Raw genomic sequence first — 24,091 nt, 5'->3', positions numbered from 1 at the left:
GCACAGTACAGTACATATTCCGTACAATTGACCACAGTCACACCCCGCCTCGGGTGAAGGCAATGTAACCTCCGCAAACCAGACTTTCAAACCAAGGATGCCAACAGTTTACAAACATTTATAGAAATCCCAAAAGTGTCAAATTTAGAAACGGCATTTACTTTGCGTAGGTCATTCATTACACACTCGTATAGTGTTGTCTTTTTTAGGAACGAGGACAATGGGGTACACCAGTGGTTCTCAACCTTTTTTCAGTGACGTACCCCCTGTGAACATGTTTTTAATTCAAGTACCCCCTAATCAGAGCAAATCCTTTTTGGTTGAAAAAAAGAGATAAAGAAGTAAAATACAGCACTATGTCATCAGTTTTTGATTTTTAAAATTGTACAACAGTGCAGCTTATAACATAGCGACAGGTGATTAGATAACAAGGCCCAGGTGGGCCATCTACGCACCTGTTGCTGATTTCAAGGCCGGTCCTGTCACACCCTGCTTCGCTGCAGGCCCGCAGGCCACACCCCCTCCACAGTTAGCTTCAGAATAACAATGTTATTACAGAGAATAACATAGTTATTATACTCTAGAGATGTTGGTTTTAATTAAAAATGCAAATGATTAGTTGTGTTCAGTGTAAAAAAATATATTATATGGCTCTTATGGAAATACATTTTAAAATATTTGGCTTCTTGGCTCTCTCAGCCAAAAAGGTTCCCGACCCCTGCACTAAATGGTAACACCCGAATAAGTTTTTCAAGTTGTTTAAGTCGGGGTCCACGTTAATCAATTCATGTACCCTGCCTACCGACCGAATGCAGCTGAGATAGGCTGCGGCGACCCCCCGCGACCCCAAAAGGGACAAGCGGTGGTAAATGGATGAATGGATGGATCCTCGATTCACCACTTGCACATGTTGCCAGCGTCGTCAGCTGTCCGACGACCGCGAAGGCACCGCGAGAGTAGGGGCGCGGCTTCTATGTGACGTCAGAGTGGGTTGCGCCGCAGACGGGCTGGGAACACCGAGCGTCGCCATGCACTGTCCGCGGACCCACAGCTAGCAAACAGGAATGCCTCATGCGGACCTCGAGCCAGGCCGTGTCGCTCCCTCCAGGCGACGAACCTTCGCGTCCTTCCTCCGCTTCAAGATGTGAAGAAGTAGCCAGTGTTATGAAATGTCCGGCTTTTAAGTCTCACTTTCGGCTTTCGCTCGGCGTAGCGTGGCAGAGGAGGTGGATCGCGTCCAAAGTTGTCGGGTTAGCAGGGCGCGTGTGAAGGATCGGACTTAAAGGCGCAGTGCACCCCCCCCCCCCCCGTCGCTGCAAACATGGAGAAGCAGCAGATCGACTTGGAGCGAGATCGCCAGTACTGTGAACTTTGTGGGAAAATGGAGAACCTTTTGAAGTGCGGGAGGTGTCGGAGCTCCTTCTATTGCAGCAAGGAGCACCAGAAACAGCACTGGAAGGAGCACAAGCGCAGTTGTAAGGAGGCGGAGAAGACGCAGCCTCCCAAACAAGAGCAACCACCGCCGGGGGATGAGAAGACGCCGACGAGATGCCCGAAGAAGAAGAATAGCCCCGAGCGGGCGGACAGTAGTGCGCCGAGCACGGACGCGGACGCGGACGCGGACGCACATGGGGTCGGCGAGGAAAGCGCCACCGACACATCCCCGCCTAACGGGCAGACCGCTGCATCCCCGCAGAAGCTGGCCACGGAGTACATCGTCCCGTGTATGAACAAGCACGGCATCTGCGTGGTGGACAACTTTCTGGGCGCGGACGTCGGACTGGGCATCCTGGAGGACGTCAAGGCCCTGCACAAGACGGGCCGGTTCACGGACGGCCAGGTGGTGAGTCAAAAAAGTGACTCCACGAAAGACATCCGCGGGGACAAAATCACATGGGTGGACGGGAAGGAGGCCGGCTGTGAGAAGATCCGCTTTCTCACCACTCGCATGGACGACGTGATAAGACATTGCAACGCCAAACTGGGCAACTACGCAATCAATGGAAGGACAAAAGTAAGTAGACTAACACAGTGCTTCTCAAACTTTTTTTCAGCAACTTCTAACTCAGGACACACTTGGCTCTTCAAGTACCAACATAATGACCAACGTTCAAATACAGTAATGAAGTGAATTATATTTATATAGCGCTTTTCTCTAGTGCAGGGGTCGGGAACATTTTTGGCTGAGAGAGCCATGAAATCCAAATATTTCACAATGTATTTCCGTAAGAACCATATAACATTTTTCAACACTGAATACAACTAAATTCGTGCATTTTTAAGTATGACCAACATTTGTATCGTATAATGTCTCATTCTTTTTAACAATATTGTTATTCTAAAAGTTAACCAATAATAAATATAATACTTCTTACCATTAATGCAACATATTGAACAGGTGCGGTACAAAACAGATGGTTGGATTAAAATGCATGAGAATGTTTTATAATTTGAATGTTATTTTTGACACTGTGATTATCAGCGGAATTATTCATTACTTATCGTATTAAGCAATGTCAGCTGAGATTTATCTGAGAGCCATATGCAGTCATCTGGCTCTAGAGCCATAGGTTCCCTACCCCTGGTTTAAGCATTAGACACCTTTTTACCTGCACCCTGCCCCCCCGCTGTTTCCCACATCTACAAAGCAATTAGCTACCGACTGCCACCTACTGATATGGAAGAGTATTACACGGTTACTCGGCATAGCTCCGTTGGTAGAGTGGCCGTGCTAGCAACCTGAGGGTTCCAGGTTCGATTCCCGCTTCCGCCATCCTAGTCACTGCCGTTGTGTCCTTGGGCAAGACACTTTACCCTCTTGCCCCCAGTGCCACCCACACTGGTTTAAATGTAACTTAGATATTGGGTGTCAGTTTTTAAGGCGCTTTGAGCCACTACAGAAAAGTGCTATATAAATATGAATTATCTGAGAGCCATATGTAGTAATCAAAAGAGCCACATCTGGCTCTAGAGCCATAGGTTCCCTACCCCTGCTCTAGTGACTCAAAGGGCTTTACATTGTGAAAACCCAACATTTAAAGGCCTACTGAAACCCACTACTACCGACCACACAGTCTGATAGTTTATATATCAACAATAAAATATTAACATTGCAACACATGCCAATACGGCCGGTTTAGTTTACTAAATTGCATTTCTAAATTTCTCGCTGAGTTTCTTGTTGAAAACGTCGCAGAATGATGACGCATACGCGTGACGTCACGGACTGTTAGGAAATATTAAAGCTGCACCACTAGCGGCTAAAAGTCGTCTGCTTTAATCGCATAATTACACAGTATTCTGGACATCTGTGTTGCTGAATCTTTTGCAATTTGTTCATTTAATAATGGAGACTATAAAGAACAATGCTGTTGGTGGAATGCGGTGGATTGCAGCTGTCTTTAGCTCCGAGACACAGCCGGTGTTTCTTTGTTGTGAAGCAGAGCGGTCAAGCAAACATGTTTTCTCTACGTCAACCAGCATGTTTTTGGATGGGGACATTGTGATGTATATCTTACCGGAAACATCATTGGATTATTCGCCGTCCTGCAGCAGCTGTCAAAAAAGGCAGCTGTGAGCTTGGCTCCTCGGCTTCTCTCTGAGACACTGCGTGTTCACCGCAGCCATCCGACCTCGACGTATGTCTTCACAATATTTACAATCTCACTATTTAAACAATCTCATTATTAAAACAATAAGTAGATAAGGGATCTTCCAGAATTATCCTAGTAAATGTGTCTAAATACATCTGAAACGCTCACACTGCCGTTGTCCGGAGCCATTGCTTTTATTTTATTTTTTTTAGTCCTTCACTATCAATATCTTAATTCGCAAATCTTTCATCCTCGCTCAAATTAATGGGGAAATTGTCGCTTTCTCGGTCCGAATTGCTCTTACTGCTGGTGGATCCCATTATAAACAATGTGAATATGTGTGGAGCCCTGCAACTCGTGATGTCACGCGCACATACTTCCGGTTAAGGCAGGGCTTTTTTATTAGCGACCAAAAGTTGTGAACTTTATCCATGATGTTCTCTACTAAATCCTTTTAGCAAAAATATGGCAATATCGCGAAATGATCAAGTGTGACACATAGAATGGACCTGCTATTCCCGTTTAAATAAAAAAAATCTCATTTCAGTAGGCCTTTAAGTTACATGTAAACCAGGGGAGCAGGTGGGTAAAGTGTCTTGCCCAAGGACACAACGACAGTGACTAGAATGGCTGAAGCCTGGATCGAACCTGGAACCCTCAAGTTGCTGGCACGGCCACTCTACCAACGGAGCTATACCGCCCCAGTAGCGTAGTAGGCCTAAATATTCATTTAAGGCAGTGGTTTTATTCACCAAGTTTATTTGATGTTTTGGCCACTGTAACATTACAGACAGATTGAACATTAACAATGTGTTTGAATATTTAATCAGGTGATTCTTGGCGTACCACTCGATGGACCGTGTAGCGTACCATAGTTACAGAATAGCCGGCCGGACTAACAGATGCGCACATTCACTTAATGGTCTGAGGCCCCGTTTGCACTAAGCCGTTTTATATACAGGGTAAGTCCCACCTAACCTTATCTTTGTCCACACACACACACAATGGTCGTTTAAGACTCCCTCCGTCAGCCAGCGCAACGCGACCTAATACGCATTCGCGGAAAATGCGCACGTCATAGTCACCTCCAGTGTTGCTTTGTGTGTAGGTTCTTAAATTTAACTTATCTGAACAATATCCAGTGTTGTGGTATCTCAATTAACTGGAATCCACTATGCTGTGGGGCCTTATTGTAGTGAATCACACCTGAGTCATCATAAATGAATCAAATCTTTATTGGACACGAAAGTAAACAATGTTATAAAGAACATTTAAAGATAAAGATAAAGAACAATCCCATGAAGGGATCTAGATAGCTGATCAGGACACTTCACTCTTTTGCCTTTACCTTCATTGTCCATTCGTTTTTGGTGACTTTATATACTCTGGACCTAGACGTTGAGTCCGCGACATACATGACAGACAATAACTGATATAGTGTGCTTTGCCAGTCCAAATGCATTGGGCATTTTCCATAGTCTTCCATCGATTGCCAAGTAATACAAAGCACACGCTACTCGGGCTGGGCGATGTGGCCTTTTTTTAATATCTCGATATTTTTAGGCCATATCGCGATACACTATATATATCTCGATATTTTGCCTTAGCCTTGAATTAACACTTGATACATATAATCACAGCAGTATGATTATTCTATCTGTCTACATTAAAACATTATTGTTCATACTGCATTAATATATGCTCGTTTTAAACTTTCAGGCTGAGAAGGAAATCACAACTAAGTCATTTGACCAAAACTGTATTTATTAAACAGTTATTAGCAGGTGATTTTTCAAATGATGCTACATATTAGCAGTAATGCTACTTTTGGTGGCAACGCTTGTGCCCCACACTTGACAAATTAAAGTTGTCTATTCGACATATTCCTGCTTGAAGCCGAACCACCGCCAGGCGATTGACCCCCTGCGGTTTTTCTTGGGAATGAATTCTTCCTTGGTAGAGTGGCCGTGCCAGCAACTCGAGGGTTGCAGGTTCGATTCCCGCTTCTGCCATCCTAGTCACTGCCGTTGTGTCCTTGGGCAAGACACTTTACCCACCTGCTCCCAGTGCCACCCACACTGGTTTAAATGTAACTTAGATATTGGGTTTCACCATGTAAAGCGCTTTGAGTCACTCGAGAAAAGCGCTATATAAATATAATTCACTTCACTAATTCACACTTCATTTGTTACCAGATTCGTACTTTCTTTCTCTCGTGTTACCACTCGCACGGCTTCGCTAGCATCACAGCTAACCCTATCCATGCTGCTACCTCTTTGCTCCATGAGGGCGTATATGTATGTGACATATGACGGGATGGTTTGTAACGTATGTAAGAAGGTGCGCTTTCGCTCTGTGAGAAGGAGACACAAGAAGGAGTGGGAAGAGCCTGTAGTGTAATGCCCGCAGCTAAAAGCAACTGCGTGAGAACGTATACTCGAATATCACAATATAGTCATTTTCTATATCGCACAGAGACAAACCCGCGATATATCGCATATATCGATATGTCGCCCAGCCCTTCACGCTACCATTTTATTACACACACGGCAGCCTGCATTCTCGTTGAATAAATGGACACATGGAATAAGTTTTTCGGTAAGTAGAATCACAGAATTCGTAAGTTCTCTTGCTGTCTGAGAAGTGTTGTATCCGAAATAGCTGCAATCGCTTTCTCTTTAGGTATTCATGAGTGATTTCCACAAGCGTCTGTACATGTCAAAGAAGCAGAAACACGGCATATCTGGATGACTCGCCTCCATATTTCCAGTGGTTAGCTACGATTTGCAAAACCGCTTTATTATGAATCTGGCTGTGGCGTGTTCTTTCTGACGTCACTTCGTGTGTGAGGCACGGCCTTTCTGGCGTCACTTACTCTCCGAACACAGTTTGTAACTGATCAATGAGTCCATACAAAGCTAAGAGGCGGAGATTCAAGAAATAAATGGTGCACTTACCAGTGTTAAAATTTGATCCGAGGAAGGGGACCTTAAACGCTGGTTTAGTGTGGCTGAATCGGGGCTTATGCTAAATAATTATTTGTTTAAGGGGTTATCCGGCTTAGTGTAGAAATAGCTTGAGTGTGCTTGTTTACCACCACTATTACACAGACAGGAAGTGAAGAAAAAGTGCCACCTGCGACTCTGTCATGATAGTCTGGTTATAAAGGAATCAACTGTGCTTGTTTGGTCAATTGTGAACGCAGTGCAGGACCAACAGGACCCGAACCTCTTGAGAAATGGGTCTCGGACAAGTCCTGAATAAGGCAAGTGTGAAACGGCACCGCACAAAAAACGCCTGATATGCTGTTAGCAAATGCAAGCCTCACCAGGTGCTGCATAGCAAAAATAACATATTTTTGCCCAAAAGCATAAAAAAGTGCAGTAGCACCTTAATTTACGAGATGAATTGGTTCAGTGACAGAGCTCTTAATTCAAAACTCTTGAATCTCTAATCAAGATTGCAAATGGAATGAATTAAAATCAATTTAACTGGTGTTTGGCCCTCCAAAGCTGCACAATTTTAATATGAAATATGTTTTTTAATAAGAAAAACTAACTTTAAGATGAGACATTTTGGGTAAAAAAAACAATACAATCGAATGTACTACTAAAACCACAGTTTTATGAAGTAGTGTAACAGTAATGTACACCATTTACTTTGGAGAGTGGACTTCTACGGTATCTCCTTCAAGCAGCCTCTGTAAAACACACCATCAGCAGCTTCTCCATATTTTCATGGAGGAATGTACATGATATTATTTTATTATTCTTGGCTGGCGTTGGACTCACTGTGTCAGTATGGTGCAGACTCGCAGTCGTTTATTCAAATTGCTTTGCCAAGTTGGCGACACATTCATGCTGAGGTACTACGAGGAAGCAGAGCTTATGTTCATTAAGTGTTTACTGTATTCTGCTCATAGTAATGTTACTAATAGTTGTGACATGTAAAGGGCTGGGATGCTTATTACAATTTTTGTATGTCTACGGACTTTCGACACATTTGTACAGCCACCAGAGTTTTTTCCACTCTTTTTTTCCGCTTTGTGTGTTTGAGAACCCTGGAAAAGACATCACCTTCTGATTGGTCCTGCTTCTTACCCGTGCTTTGTCTGCGTAACCAATCCGATAGAGCCATGGGCAGAGAGGCGTGACTGCATCTGAGTCAAAAATGCCTGAATTTACATGACGTCACTTCAGGCTCGTTAAATTTCCGTGGTGGTCATGATAGTGTTTGTTCTCAATGGGTACAAGGTGTCATTTAGCCTTTCTCGAAGAAAAAAGCCCTATGCTTGCATAATTTTCAGCTGTACAAACCGTTCAAATCGCAAAAAGGATAAACGTTTCAGAGAGAATGCCGTGACCACGTGATGGCAACCAACAAAAAAACAACTGGACTTTGTTTTTCCAACTGGGAAAAAATGCACTTTAAGGCACTTTTTGTTCAATATCTATCTAAGTTACATTTTTGCATACAGAAATGAGAGTTCATTTTCTATTTTTGTTCGTTTATTTATTTAGAAAATCTAAAGGCCCGATTGTAGCTGAGATAGGCGCCAGCGCCCCCCGCGACCCCAAAAGGGAATAAGCGGTAGAAAATGGATGGATGGATAAAAGTTATTTACCTTCCAATTACAATACAATGGTAAACATTTCTACGGTAATGACAAATAAAAGTTTATATAATTTTAAATAGATACTTGCATTATTTTTGTATATCATATAATCATTACATTATAATCACTGTATCGTGTTTCTGTTTTTTTCTTCAGTTTAAGAGCATGACGTAGACAAAATCTCTGAGTCTGCATAAAGCCAAACATTTTTTTAAAGTAAACTACTGCATATTCTTATAATGTGTGGTACTTTGACACAAGTATGTGTTGACAGTCTAAAAGTAATACTGTTTTGTTCACAGTTTTATGTATTTGTATATACATTTATGCTTGTGCAGCCCTTTGAGACACTTGTAGTTAAGGGCTATATGAATTAAATTTGATTGATTGATATATATAATATCTGAAAATTGCAATCCCAATTTTTGTAAGAAAAATCGCAATTAGGTTTTTTTTTTTCCACAATCAGCCCAATTACAGACCATATGACAAATGAACATCATGACACACAAACATACACATTAACACCAGCAGGTAGTTATGTTAAAAATGCAATATTTAGTTAATTTTTTGCGCACTACTGACTAATAATACCCCAAAATTTTGCCGCAGAAAAAAGGCGTGCGTGATCACCGGAACAGTTCTGTCATAATTGGTTGTTAAGTAAGCCAGGGGTGTCCAAACTACGGCCCACAGGCCAAGTGATCTTGCTACTCCCTGTGTTGTAAGATACAATCGATGGTCAATGACTGTGTATTTCATTTGGAAACAAATTGAGCACAGCATCATGACCCTATTAAAACAAATTTTCCCAGTCATGGTGTAAATTAACTATAACAAATAAAGTCAACACCCGTCCGCACATAACACACCTCCTGTTAATTGAACTTTCTGGACATTATAAATCACGTTCAAGCACTATGTAATTTCAAATTACACATATATAATTTCACTACAGTGCATGGTGGGTGAAATGCAAAACTCTCTCTCTACACTTCCCCATGTTTGGCACATTTTAGCTGCTTGATATTTCTGATTAATTACAAAACATTAAAGGCCTACTGAAATTATATTTTCTTATGTGAACAGGGATAGCAGGTCCATTCTATGTGTCATACTTGATCATTTCGCGATATTGCCATATATTTGCTGAAAGGGTTTAGTAGAGAACATCGACGATAAAGTTCGCAACTTTTGGTCGCTAATAAAAAAGCCTTGCCTGTACCGTAAGTGGCAGACAATGTGCGCGTGACGTCACGGGTTGTGGAGCTCCTCACATCCTCACATTGTTTACAATCATGGCCACCAGCAGCGAAAGCGATTCGGACTGAAAAAGCGACGATTTCCCCATTAATTTGAGCGAGGATGAAAGATTCGTGGATGAGGATCGTGAGAGAAAAGGACTAGGAAAAAAAAAGGCGAGGGCAGTGGGAGCGATTCAGATGTTATTAGACACATTTACTAGGATAATTCTGGAAAATCCCTTATCTGCTTATTGTGTTACTAGTGTTGCAGTGAGATTATACTGTCGTACCTGAAAGTCGGAGGAGTTTGGCCACGGGTGTGGTGACCGCCAGTCTCTCTGAGGGAAGCCACACAGCTGCCTCTTTGACAGGTGCACGAGGAAGTACGCATGCTCCGCTCATGTCTACGATAAGAGCCGACTTATTACCACAATTTTCTCACCGGAACCTGCCGGTTGACATGTGGTCGGGAACCATGTTCGCTTGACCGCTCTGTTCCATAGTAAAGCTTCAGGTTCGGGAATGTAAACAAGGAAACACCGGCTGTGTTTGTGTTGCTAAAGGCAGCTGCAATACACCGCCTCCTACCTACATCGTTTTTCTTTGACGTCTCCATTATTAATTGAACAAATTGCAAAAGATTCAGCAACACAGATGTCCACAATACTGTGTAATTATGCGATGAAAGCAGACTACTTATAGCTGGGATCGGGCTGGAAAAAAATGTCCGCTACAATCCGAGTCGTCATGCGCACGCGTCATCATACGCGCCATCATACGCGAAATTTAAAATGGCAATTTAGTAAACTAAAAAGGCCGTATTGGCATGTGTTGCAATGTTAAGTTTTCATCATTGATATATAAACTATCAGACTGCGTGGTCGGTGGTAGTGGGTTTCAGTAGGCCTTTAAGGAGGTTGTCAGGGAAGTAAACTCTTAATATTCAATGTTTTATCATTTACACTTCATATTGTATTGTCGTCAATGTCTGAAGTGGGGTGGATTGTTAAAGTTGAACTAGTTGAAGTTATGTGTTGTTTTTCAGTCTGTTATACGACTTGCTTTAATCAACGCAAACTGAATAGTTTTATGTACTAATGATTGTTGTTGCGTTACAATCAACACTTTGCTGTGTGGCGGAAAAAAAGGGTTGTAGTGTGAATGTGCACGCTTTACTGTAGGTTGTACTGTATTCTTACATGTTTGGCAAACTTCCCTCTTAAATTTGGTATTAGAATAATGTGCAGACTTAAAGCATTGCGATCACAGTGTGACACTATTATATAGTGTCACACACTATATAATAGTGTGACACACACTATTATATATGTAGACTTAACTATATAAGTAACATAAATAAAGTATATATATATATATATATATATATATATATATATATATATATATATATATATATATATGAATGCTGGATTTACAATATTAATTATGAGCAATAACACACTGAATATAAACAACATATGAACATCGCTTCTCTTTTTTATTGTATTATCGTACTACCTCCTTGGTAGACATCTTCTGTGATCAAACAAAACAACATAAATGCAACAAACACAGCAAAAAATGAACGCAAAGGGTTAAAAATACACCTATAATCTGACACATCACTTTTTAGCAGGACTTTGTCCCTGACACCCAGGTTTAAGGCTGGGTGCTCAGTAAACAAACCTCTCCCACACTGAGATGCTGTGATGCACATTACCGTAATAACCCGTAAATCACTCAAAATATTCCAACCATTGAAATACTTTCTATAGTTCAACACTTTGTATTTGAAAATAGCACTGCACATCATAATGACAGCTACAGTTTTGATGCTGATAGTAAGCAAAAATGTTTTCAAGTTTAAAAATGGTATTTGGATATGTCTGGCGGGCCAGATTGAAAGCTGTAATTTGCCCAGGTCTGATACAGAGGCACCGGTCACAACATTAGGTACACCTTGTGTGACGCACATTGCTGCATTAAAGAAGGTCGCTTCAATAGAGGGAGAAGAGAAGAGGCTGGCCGACAGCATACCAGGATGCCCACAAAAACATGTCCATCACACTGTCGTCCACAGTTGAAAAATACTACAAAACACAGCGATCAGAGGCAACCAAAAACTGTAAGCTCATGCCCAAATGCATTAATATTATGATTTGATGCTGTAGCAGTGTTTAACACAGGTGTCCAATATTTTAACAACATTTGTATGTCAAAAACGAGGACAATCATCGTAGTGGATGCTAAATTGTAACACAACTAAGCTAATGCAAAGCCCTGACAAAACAGAGTAATAGATGTAAACCACAATGAATGGATCATTGCTTTGATCTGGTTTTTGGGGTGGCCGTGCCAGAAACTTGAGTGTTCCAGGTCCGATTCCATCTTCTGCCATTCGAGTCACGACCGTTGTGTCTTTGGGCAAGCCCCTTCACTCTTGCTCATATGGGTAGTGGTTCACGCCTTGTGTGGCTGCTTCCACCATCAGCGTGTGAATGTGACCTATAATGTAAAGCGCTTTGGGTATGAGTGCTATATAAACACAGACCATTTACCTTTTTGTATTTCTGAAGCTTTCTGTCTGCCACACATTACTAAAGATTATATTTGTGCATAGTCCACTTGTGTAATGTTAGTTATGCACAATGTCCAAATAAACATACCTGTAGTAAATTTTACTATGGCAGCAGTTGGTTACCAGTTTACCTTGTGGTAAGACGACTTAAAGGTCTTGAGGAGGTGGTTTTAACAAAGATGTGATAGCAGAACTGCTCTCAGTAATACCATCAGAAACGTAAAGCCTCCAAAATTTACATTAAGAAAACTGTCCAACATTCACTAAAAATCAGGAAGGCTTTCACCACTGACTTTTTTGCTTAAAAATGTCTTTTTCACTTTAAAGGATTTTATACCAATATGTTACAAATGTATTTAAAGGGGAACTGCACTTTTGTGGAATTTTGCCTATAATTCACAATCTTTAAGAGAGACAACAACACCATCCATCCATTCATTTCCTACCGCTTATTCCCTTCGGGGTCGCGGGGGGTGCTGGAGCCTATCTCAGCTACAATCGGGCGGAAGGCGGGGTACACCCTGGACAAGTCGCCACCTCATCGCAGGGCCATTTGGATATGTGTTTTTTAAACGCATTCTAAACATAAATAAAAGTCCACTTACAATGGAGCAAAGGGTAGCCATGATGTCATTGCATTCACTGCGTTTATTCTGACCATAAAACCTAAGACTAAAAAACTCCTCTGTCCCACACGCCATCAGACTGTACAACTCCTCTCTGGGGGGGGTCGACTAGGATGACAGGGGATGCAAAACAATAACAATAATGATATAAACTGCCACAAAAAACAGTGCAATTACCAGTGCAATACATTTTCATAACATGGTCATTACTGCCTGGTTTCTCCTGTTATATTCTTATTTTTACTGTTATATTTGTATTGTTAATGTTGCTTTTTATTTCTATTCTTATTGTAATATTTTCTATTTTATTTCCATTTTTACCCCCATTATTGACTTTTTAAATTTGATCTAAATTCTGTACACTGCTGCTGGAATTGTAATTTTCCTGAAGGAATCAGTAAAGTTCTATCTATCTATCTATCTATCTATCTATCTATCTATCTATCTATCTATCTATCTATCTATCTATCTATCTATCTATCTATCTATCTATCTATCTATCTATCTATCTATCTATCTATCTATCTATCTATCTATCTATCTATCTATCTATCTATCCATTTATCCATCTATCCATCTATCCATCTATCCATCTATCCATCTATCCATCCATCTATCTATCTATCTATCTATCTATCTATCTATCTATCCATCCACCAGTCCATCCATCCATCCATCCATCCTTCCATCACCATCCAAAAAGTGCCACAAATACTATGTTTACATTTCGTGAATGAATATTAACCAAGTATTAGCAATATTGTTGTTCAAAGCGCTAGCGTGAAGGACTTAAATTTAGCGGCGCATGGATCAGAGAGAGGCAATTTCCTTATGCTGCTGTATTGACATCAGCTGGTGAGCTGCTTTTCCACCTTGGAGCTTGTGAAAGTTAATTCTAGGTTACGAATCATGCTTCCCCTGTATAGTAAACAGATGTGGACATGAGAAGCTGGTAACATTTTGACAGCCAACTTAGACCCAGTGATGGCAAAAAAGATACAAAAGATGCTGGTTTGCACCCACCTATTTTTTTTAACCATTTGCAAGGATAAGGAGGCATTCTTCATCCAAACTAGAATATATCAACATCCTAACAATCGGCATCCTAGTGTAAGTGATGTTTAATTATGTTTGTTGTATCTCATGAAGTCTACATGAGTTGTAGTCAGTGTTATAGTTGAAGGAAAAAGTGAACGTTGTGATGCGTCTATAAAATGAATGTGCCACCGTATACCTAAAATGAGCAAAATGCGTTAAAATAACATGTTATTATGAACCAGCCTGTTACTACATTACATATATACCTACAACATGTATATAAAACCTCAATGGAAGCGTTTGGATGTTTTTTAAGCGCTTCACAAACAGAATAGAGCGACTCCCCTAGGCCCCATTGTAATCATTCTTTTGCTCGCATTTATTTAATATTTAGAATGCATAAAAACGAAAATCTATGTGCTTGTCTATCATAAGAATTGTTCCCTTTTAAATATACATTCAATGAATTTCACAACATTTCCCTGCATCCACTAATCACCCTATTTAACATTTAAAACCATTTCCCTGTTAGGGGTCACGACCACAAGAGGCAATCACTCAAGTGGAGCTTGGTTTTTACGACGGATGCCCTTCCTTAGAAAGCCTGGCCAGGAATCAAACCCATGCCCTCTTTCATGAAATGCAGAAGTGTGTACTATTACAACACCAGAGCTATCTAAAAACAAATTACCCCTATTATTTATAATTTCAAAACTAATTGCAAGTCCTTTGTAAAGTCAGACAAAGTTTTAACCCTTAACTGGGATTTCTGACACCACGATAATTACTGTGCACCGTGCACAATGCTGCTTTTTTTAATATTACCATTAGGGCTGCAACTCATGACTATTAGGATAGTCGACGAGTCATTGACTATCTTAACGATTCGTCGACTAATCGGATTATAAAGCATACACAAATTCCTTTGCTGTAATTTAGCCATCGACTTTTAATTTATGCTTGAGTTGAGGTATTTTAGGCATGTGCTTACTATAAACAAAGATGACAAATTCATTCATAAATATTTATGTATACTGTACTATACTGCTCGTTCGGGTTTCACAAAAATAAAAAGAACTGTTAAACTTAATTATCTTACCGAGTTGAGACATCGAGATGTCTGACATTCCCCCTCTTTGAATTATCCCGTATCACAAATGTCATATATGCAAGATCTTCTTTGTAAAATGAGCAAAGTATTTGTTTTTAACAAAAATAAGAACATTTTCCCACACTTAACATATTTTCACTTGCAATGTTGTTGTAGTGGCCACGCATACTCTCTTCCAGACGGAAAAACACGAGTGATGACGTCACAACTATTGCAGACAAATATGGATTTTATTGTCGATTTTTGTCAATTTCTACGAATCATTGCACCTCTAATCACAATTTCCCCCTATAAATCCTTTTAGGAGTATGCACAAGGGATGTAACTAGGGCTGCAACTGACGATTAATTTGATAATCGATTAATCTGTCGATTATTACTTCGATTGATCGATTAATAATCTGATAAAAGAGACAAACTACATTTCTATCCTTTCCAATACTTTATTTAAAAAACAGCATACCGGCACCATGTCCTTTCGACTTGCCAATTAAAACAAGGCAAGTGTTCCAAAAATGTTTTGTTTTTTTATAAAGTGCACCATTGTCATGCACAATAGCAATAATATTGCGTAGGGGAATTTAAAACCTGGCAATTACCTATTCCAACCATTCTGCAATGTTGGATGCTGAATGTCTTTTCTCTAGTGCAGGGGTCTCAAACTCAATTTACCTGGGGGCCACTGGATGCAGAAACTGGGTGAGGCCGGGCAGCAAAAAAGATTTCTTAAAAAATCTAACATGCACTTTTTAATGAATTCACCTTCTATGAATGGCGTTCCTGCCCTAGCAACATACTTGCCAACCCTCACGATTTTTCCGGGAGACTCCTGAATTTCAGTGCACCTCCCGACAATCTACCGGTGCAACCATTCTCCCGAATTTTTCCAAATTTTCACCCAGCCGACATTATTAAGGGCTGCCATGACTGCACTGCCTTTAAGAGTGGTTCTCAACCTTTTTTCAATGATGAACCCCCTGTGAACATTTTTTTAATTCAAGTACCCCGTAATCAGAGCAAAGCATTTTGGTTGGAAAAAAAGAGATAAAGAAGTAAATACAGCACTCTGTCATCAGTTTCTGATTTATTAAATTGTATAACAGTGCACAATATTGCTCATTTGTAGTGGTCTTTCTTATTATATCTTTCTTATATAACTATTTGGAAAAAAAGATATAAAAAAAAAACTTGTTGAAAAATAAACAGGTGATTCAATTACAAATAAAGATTTCTACACATAGAAGTAATCATCAACTTAAAGTCCCCTCTTTGGGGATTGTAATAGAGATCCATCTGGATTCATGAACTTCATTCTAAACATTTCTTCACAAAAAAAGAAATCTTTAACATCAATATTTATGGAACATGTCCACAAAAAGTCTAGCTGTCAACACTGAATGTTAGATTGTTGTATTATTTTTCCACAGTTTATGAACATACATTCATATTTCATTGAAGTATTATTCAATAAACATATGTATAAAGTATTTATGAATTGCTGCTGTTTTTTTACAATGTTTTTAATAAAATTCACTTGTCCCTTGGAATATCTTCAAGTACCTCCAGGGGTCCGCACACCCCCAAAAGAAGACTACTACTCCACTCCATGTCATCGCGCACGCTTTTATATCACACAACCAATGTGCCGTTTCTGTATCATGTTGTGTGAGACTTGTGCTGAACAACGTACGTGGCTGTAAGACGCACTTGTTCAGCAGCCATACACGTCACACTAAGGGTGGCCATAAAAAAACTTTTAACACTGTTACAAATATGCGCCACACTGTGAACCCACACCAAACAAGAATGACAAACCCCTTTTGTGAGAATTTCCGCACCCTAACACAACTTAAACACAGGAGAACAAATACCCAGAACACCTTGCAGGGCTAAAACATACAACACCTCAACCGGGTGTGTAAATTGAAGCCCGGAAGTGTTAGGTCTGCATGGGATTCTGGGTAATTGTTCTAAAGTGTTTATGTTGTGTTACGATGCGGATGTTCTCCCGAAATGTCTTTGTCATACTTGTTTGGTGTGGGTTCACAGTCTGGCACATATTTGTAACAGTGTTAAACGTTTTTTTACGGCCACCCTTAGTGTGACTTGTGTAGCTGTTGATCAAATATGTCTTGCAACAACACACGTGCGTCTCACATGGCCAGATGCAACATACAACTGGGCTTGCACGCTGTCAGTTCAGGATGTAGGGGGCGCTAAAGGCAGTGCCATTATGGCACTCTCTGAATATTGTTGATCTGGTAAAAATTGACAGGAGCTAAGAGAGAATTGGTGCCCTGAAATTCAGGGGTTTCCCGGGAAAATTGGGGCCGTTGGCAAGTATGACGCTGTCAAGCGCCGTTCATACTAAACTCGCGGGCCGCACCAACATTAAATTGTCATATCAAAGCGCGGGCCGCATAATAACGTCTTGCGAGCCGCAATTGGCCCACCGGCCGCATGTTTGAGACCCCTGCTGTAGTGGCATGGTTGTAAGGCAGATTGACTTCATGTTCCATTCGTCTCCAATGTAGTGGCATGTATTGCCAAGGTAGGCTTCCGTGGCTACACTTGTCCACACATCAGTAGTGAGAGCAATTTTTCTCTGGGTGGCTTTTATGTCAGTCTACACTGCTTGGAATGTCTGCTCGTACTTCCTCTCCGTCAGTTTGGTAAAATAGGTCCTCAAGGGAAGAGTGTAACCAAGGTGGAGGATGTGAATCATTTGTGTAAAACCTTCATCCTCCACCATCGATAGTGGCCTCATGTCAGTTACCAACATATTCAGGATAGCATTAGTCAATGCAGCCGCTTGCCGTGGTGTGCACACCTGCCTTTGTACCAAGTGTCTACAGCTGGCTTGTTTCTTTCTGAAATGAGAGAAACCATATTATGAACATACAAACCCCGTTTCCATATGAGTTGGGAAATGATGTTAGAAGTAAATATAAACAGAATACAATGATTTGCAAATCTTTTTCAACCCATATTTAATTGAATGCACTACAAAGACAACATATTTGATATTCAAACTCATAAACTTAACTTTTTTTGCAAATAATAATTAACTTAGAATTTCATGGCTGCAACACGTACCAAAGTAGTTGGGAAAGGACATGTTCACCACTGTGTTACATCACCTTTTCTTTTAACAACACTCAATAAACATTTGGGAACCGAGGAAACTAATTGTTGAAGCTTTGAAAGTGGAATTCTTTCCCATTCTTGTTTTATGTAGAGCTTCAGTAGTTCAACAGTCCGGTGTCTCCGCTGTAATATTTTACGCTTCATAATGCGCCACACATTTTCGATGGGAGACAGGTCTGGACTGCAGGCGGGCCAGGAAAGTACCCGCACTCTTTTTTTTACAAAGCCACGCTGTTGTAACACGTGCTGAATGTGGCTTGCCATTGTTTTGCTGAAATAAGCAAGGGCGTCCATGAAAAAGACGACACTTAGTTGGCAGCATATGTTGTTCCAAAACCTGTATGTACCTTTCAGCATTAATGCTGCCTTCACAGATGTGTAAGTTACCCATGCCTTGGGCACTAATGCACCCCATGCCATCACAAATGCTGGCTTTTGAACTTTGCGTCGATAACAGTCTGGATGGTTCCCTTCCCCTTTTGTCACGATGTCGAACATTTCCAAAAATGATTTGAAATGTGGACTCGTCAGACCACAGAACACTTTTCCACTTTGCATCAGTCCATCTTAGATTATCTCGGGCCCTTAGAAGCTGGCGGCGTTTCTGGATGTTGTTGTTAAATGGCTTTCGCTTTGCATAGTAGAGCTTTAACTTGCACTTACAGATGTAGCGACAACCTGTAATTAGTGACAGTGGTTTTCTGAAGGGTTCTTGAGCCCATGTGGTGATATCCTTTAGAGATTGATGTCGGAAGGTCACAGTCATTCAATGTTGGTTTCCGGCCATGCCGCTTACGTGGAGTGATTTCTCCAGATTCTCTGAACCTTTTGATGATATGGGCCGTAGATGTTGAAATCCCTAAATTTCTTGCAATTGCACTTTGAGAAACGATGTTCTTAAACTGTTTGACTATTTGCTCATGCAGTTGTGGACAAACGGGTGTACCCCGCACCATCCTTTCTTGTGAAACACGAAAAGTGAACTAACAACATAACTTTTAATAATGTAAATACCTCACAAACTGATTTTTGGCTTTGCTGGCTTCAAATATATTTTCTGTTTGACGGTTTGAGGTGGCAACCAATTTTCCCTCCAATTTTTCATGCGTGTGAGCAAACGCCAAAACTCCTTAAGCATTCAGTGGCACACATGTGAGCGACGGCAGACATGCACACTGTTATGCGCTTATCTTTTTATTCGATTTTGTGTGCGGCCTAGATTTGCTGTGCGCAGAAGTTGCGTGAGCAGTGTGCACTTGCACAGGCGTGTACCTTAGAGGGAACGTTGGTGGCAACTTGTTTAGCCTAGCCTTCCACCTGCGTACAGCTGGAATAGTTAATACATGTGATCGAGTTTAGCCGATCTCACTCGTAGATGATCAGTATTCGCGTCTGCAGCATAAAACCTTGATAGGAACAACCCTACTGTTTATTGCTCTTAACCTGCTACACCTCATCTGTAGGAGTTTAATTGTACAGCAACAGAAGAGGCGTGACTCTCACTTTCAAACCCAGCCATGTGTTTACTTTGATTAATGGATGTTTTGATTCTTGTCATAGCAGACTGACAAGATGTGTGGAGATGTGTGTGGAGGGGTATATAAATGACTGTTGAACCATGTAGCTGACATTGACCTCTGAACTCTTGGGGCGGCATAGCTCGGTTGGTAGAGTGGCTGTGCCAGCAACTTGAGGGTTGCAGGTTCGATTCCCGCTTCTGCCATCCTAGTCACTGCCGTTGTGTCCTTGGGCAAGACACTTTACCCACCTGCTCCCAGTGCAACCCACACTGGTTTAAAATGTAACTTAGATATTGGGTTTCACTATGTAAAGCGCTTTGAGTCACTAGAGAAAAGCGCTATATAAATATAATTCACTTCACATTTGTACACACACTGAAGGTTGCAGGTCAGCTGTTTCTCCTCAGTGAATTGTTGTGTCTGCCAGATGACACTTTTTTGAATGGCGTTCAGTTGCCCCCTCATATGGCAAACCATATCTGAAGTGGTCCTGAGCCCACTCTTTCTTTTTACCGTAACCATAGTGACACCATCACTAAATTCACACGCACTAAAAAGACATATTGCATGAATTTTGCTGAAATGAGCTTTTGGTGTACCCTGCCTTCCGCCCGATTTTAGCTGAGATGGGCGCCAGCGCCCCCGCGACCCCGAAAGGGAATAAGCGGTAGGAAATGGATGGATGGATGGAGCTTTTCAAATGTCAATACCTTAAATTGTGGTGAATTGTTTAGGAATCGTAGTAACACAATTAGACTATGCTTTTGAAAAACAGATCCCCCTTGTAGGTATAGGTCATGTCACAGTTATTGTGGAAAAGTATCACGATTATCAATATTATTGCGTTATTGTTACTCATAATATATTGAGAGACACACTAAAATCTTTTAACCAAGTTTTATTTTAAAAAAAGAACATAATATGTGGAGTTTGCATGTTTTCCCCCTGACTGCGTGGGTTCCTCCGGGTACTCTGACTTCCTCCCACCTCCAAAAACATGCACCTGGGAATTTGTTAATTGGTAACACTAAATTGGCCCTAGTGTGTGAATGTGAGTGTGAATGTTGTCTGTCTATCTGTGTTGACCCTGTGATGAGGTGGCGACTTGTCCAGAGTGTACCCCGAATGTAGCTGAGATAGGCTCCAGCACCACACGCAACCCTGAAAGGGACAAGCAGTAGAAAATGGATTGAGGGATATACAGTATATTGCCTGTTAAAGTACCACTGATAGTCACACACACACTAGGTGTGGTGAAATTACCCTCTGCATTTGACCCATCCACCTGTTCCACCCACTGGGAGGTGAGGGGCCGCGGTTGGTGATTTGACCCCCTATTCCGACCCTTGATGCCGAGCACGGAGGTAATGGGTCCCATTTTTATAGTCTTTCGTATGACTCGGCCGGTGGTTTGAACTCACGACCTACCGATCTCAAGGTGCACACTCTAACCACAAGGCCACTGAGCAGGCTCTTATTTGTGCACTATTGACTAGTGATGCAATGGAAATTGGGCCATTGAAAAAAACTTTGATCACCAAAACAGCACTGCTAAAACAGGAAGTTGTGATGACGTAGGCAAGATGCTAGGGATGTTAACGGTAAACGGTATAAGTATAAACTGCAGTAAAATTCCCGATGGTTTGTAATACCGTATACATTTTTAATTACCAAAAAAACGTCATTTATCAATGCATTTCAGGCAACGCTGCTTAATTCCTCGAAACAAGGTCACAGCGCTGGTGCATGGTATCACTCCTGTTTATTTCTGTTGGCCAAACTGTTGCGCTGATTCTTAGGAGGTGTTGTTAGAGAACAACAAAGCTTTTTTGTTAGACTTTATCTTCATTAGCCTAACTTCTTTGTGTTTTATATTGATTTTAAAAAGTAAACACCATATTTTCTTACATTGCTTGTGTTTTTTTTCATGTTGCAAAAGTATTACTTTAAAAATCATTCATGTGACATAGCATTTTGTTACTGTTTTATTGTGTATAGTTAATTCCTATATGACATATTTCTGCTCAAACTCTTAATGGTTCTCTCCCAATACAGCATGTACGTACATTTAGTACATGTACATGTACATAACTTCAAAAAATACCTCTCTCTATCAAAATATTAAAATAGAGATAAAAGCATCATGTAATGACAAAATGCTGACACGTTGATATTAATAACAAAAAGCCAAATATTTGTCTTTAAATATATGGATAACCTTTTTCTATAGCCTTTTTAATAGACATTACAAATTACACGATGGCGTCACGTTCACAACCCACCCCTATTCTATTTTACCTGACGGCTCCGGACAAAGGCGTGAAGGTAGGATTAGATTTGTTAAACATAAATCACCCAACTACCAAAAAGAACAAAAAAGGCAAAGAACAAAAAAGGCAAGCGTACCTAAAACAGGTGAAGCTAGGACTTAGCATAGGCTATGGCATGAAACAAACAAAACTTACTTGGCATAAACAGTGTGACGCAAACAATGAACCCCGGCCGAATGTCTGGCAAAGACAAGCTTTAATAATGCCTCTGATTAGTGCTCGGGAAGCAGGTGAGCGGGCGAGCACTAATCAGAGACAGGGGAACACAATGAGTAACCATGGCAACCAAAATACACTCAGGTGTCACAAACAGGAACTAAAGGAGTCCAAAACTAACAGAAAATACAAAAACATGATCTGGACCTCGGATCATGACAACATCCATCCATCCATTTCTACCGCTTATCCCTGAATATAATGATTTGCAAATTTTTTTTCAACCTTTATTCAATTGAATAGACTGCACAGACAAGCTACTTAACGTTCAAACTGATAAACATTGTTATGTTTGGCAAATATTAGCCTATTTGTAATTTGATGCTTGCACATGTTTCAAAAAAGCTGGCACAAGGGGCAAAAAAGACTGAGAAAGTTGAGGAATGCTCATCAAACACTTATTTTGGAGCATCCCACAGGTGAACAGGCTAATTGGGAACAGGTGGGTGCCATGATTAGGTTTGAAAGCAGCTTCCATGAAATGCTCAATCATTCACAAACATGGATGTGGTTGAGGGTCACCAATTTGTGAACAAATGCGTGAGCAAATTGTCGGACAGTTTAATAACAACATTCCCTCAACGAGCTGTTGCAAGGAATTTAGAGATTTCACCATCTATGGTCTGTAATATCATCAAAAGGTTCAGAGAATCTGGAGAAATCACTCCACGCAAGCGGCAATGCCCATGACCTTCGATCCCTCAGGCAGTACTGCATTAAAAACAGACATCGGTGTGTTAAGGATATCACCACATTGGCTCAGGACCACTTCAGAAAAGCACTGTCAGTAACTACAGTTCATCGCTACAGCTGTAAGTGCAAGTTAAAACTCTACTATGCAAAGCGAAAGCCATTTATCAACAACACCCAGAAACGCTGCCGGCCTTGCTGGGCCCGAGCTCATGGACTAATGCAAAGTGAAAAAATGTTCTGTGGTCTGATAAGTCAACATTTCAAATTGTTTTTGGAAGCTGTGGACGTCGTGTCCTCGGGACCAACGAGGAAAAGAACCATCCAGATTGTTATAGGCAGCAAAGTTTAAAAGCCAGCATCTGTGATGTATGGGGGTGTATTAGTGCCCAAGGTATGGGTAACTTACACATCTGTGCCACCATTAATGCTGAAAGGTACATAGAGGTTTTGGAGAAACATATGTTGCCATCCAAGCAACGTCTTTTTCATGGACTCCTCTGCTCATTTCAGCAAGACAATGCCAAGCCACATTCTGCGTGTAAAAGAGTGCAGGTACTAAACTGGCCTGCTTGTAGTCCAGACCTGTCTCCCATTGAAAATTTGTGTTGCATTATGATGCGTAAAATAACACAACGGAGACCCCAGACTTTGGAACAACTTAAGCTGTACATCAAGCAAGAATGGGAATGAATTCCGCCTGAAAAGTTTCAAAAATTGATCTCTTCAGTTCCCAAACGTTTACTGAGTGTTGTTAAAAGGAAAGGCCATGTAACACAGCGGTAAAAATGTCCCCGGTGCCAACTTTTTTGCAATGTGTTGCTGCCATTAAATTAAAGTTAATGATTATGTGAAAAAATTAATTAAGTTTCTCAATTCCAACATTAAATATCTTGTCTTTGCAGTCTATTCAATTGAATATAAGTTAAGAAGGATTTGCAAATCATTGTATACTGTTTTTATTTACGATTTACACAACGTGCCAACTTCACTGGTTTTGGGTTTTGTACTTTATTTATAATGCTTGTGTTGCATTCAATTTCTACTTGAGGTCCATGCAATTGTGTTTTTATCTAAAATAATGTTTCTTCTACAAAGGAAATCATTTTGAACGCGTTGTGTTTTTTAAATAAAACTTGGTTCAAGGTTTTCAGTTTATGTACTTTTTTAAAAGATGAAGCACATTTAAAAATACTGCGATAATAATGATAACTTCATAATTTTGGTCACAATAACCGTGATAACAAATCCCTAAGAGACATCCCTAAGAGACGCACGCGATTTTGTGGCGCGGAGACAGCATGTCTGCGTTGTGGACGTACTTAAATATGTCGAGATATACCCACGGACAGAGATCTACAAAATGTGCACTGTGCAAAAATTA

At 40.7% G+C, this 24,091-nt stretch overlaps 1 protein-coding gene across 2 annotated transcripts in view; it reads left to right on the top strand.

Moving 5' to 3' along the window:
• Nucleotides 1–981: 981 nt before the first annotated feature.
• Nucleotides 982–24,091, top strand: part of egln1a (egl-9 family hypoxia-inducible factor 1a) — an 86,082-nt gene continuing 62,972 nt past the window's right edge. Inside the window, exon 1 of one of the 2 annotated variants that reach the window (XM_061910650.1) lies at nucleotides 982–2,014. In XM_061910650.1, coding sequence (XP_061766634.1) covers nucleotides 1,322–2,014 — 693 coding nt within the window. In that variant the 5' untranslated portion in view covers nucleotides 982–1,321. The remainder of the gene's footprint in view (nucleotides 2,015–24,091) is intronic. The other variant, XM_061910648.1, reaches the window with a different exon arrangement.

The sequence above is a fragment of the Nerophis ophidion genome, linkage group LG09 (genome assembly GCF_033978795.1).
Source record: "Nerophis ophidion isolate RoL-2023_Sa linkage group LG09, RoL_Noph_v1.0, whole genome shotgun sequence".
Classification (NCBI taxonomy): domain Eukaryota; kingdom Metazoa; phylum Chordata; class Actinopteri; order Syngnathiformes; family Syngnathidae; genus Nerophis; species Nerophis ophidion.
Note: the sequence above shows the minus strand (reverse complement) of the source record. Positions and strands in the feature narration are given on the sequence as shown.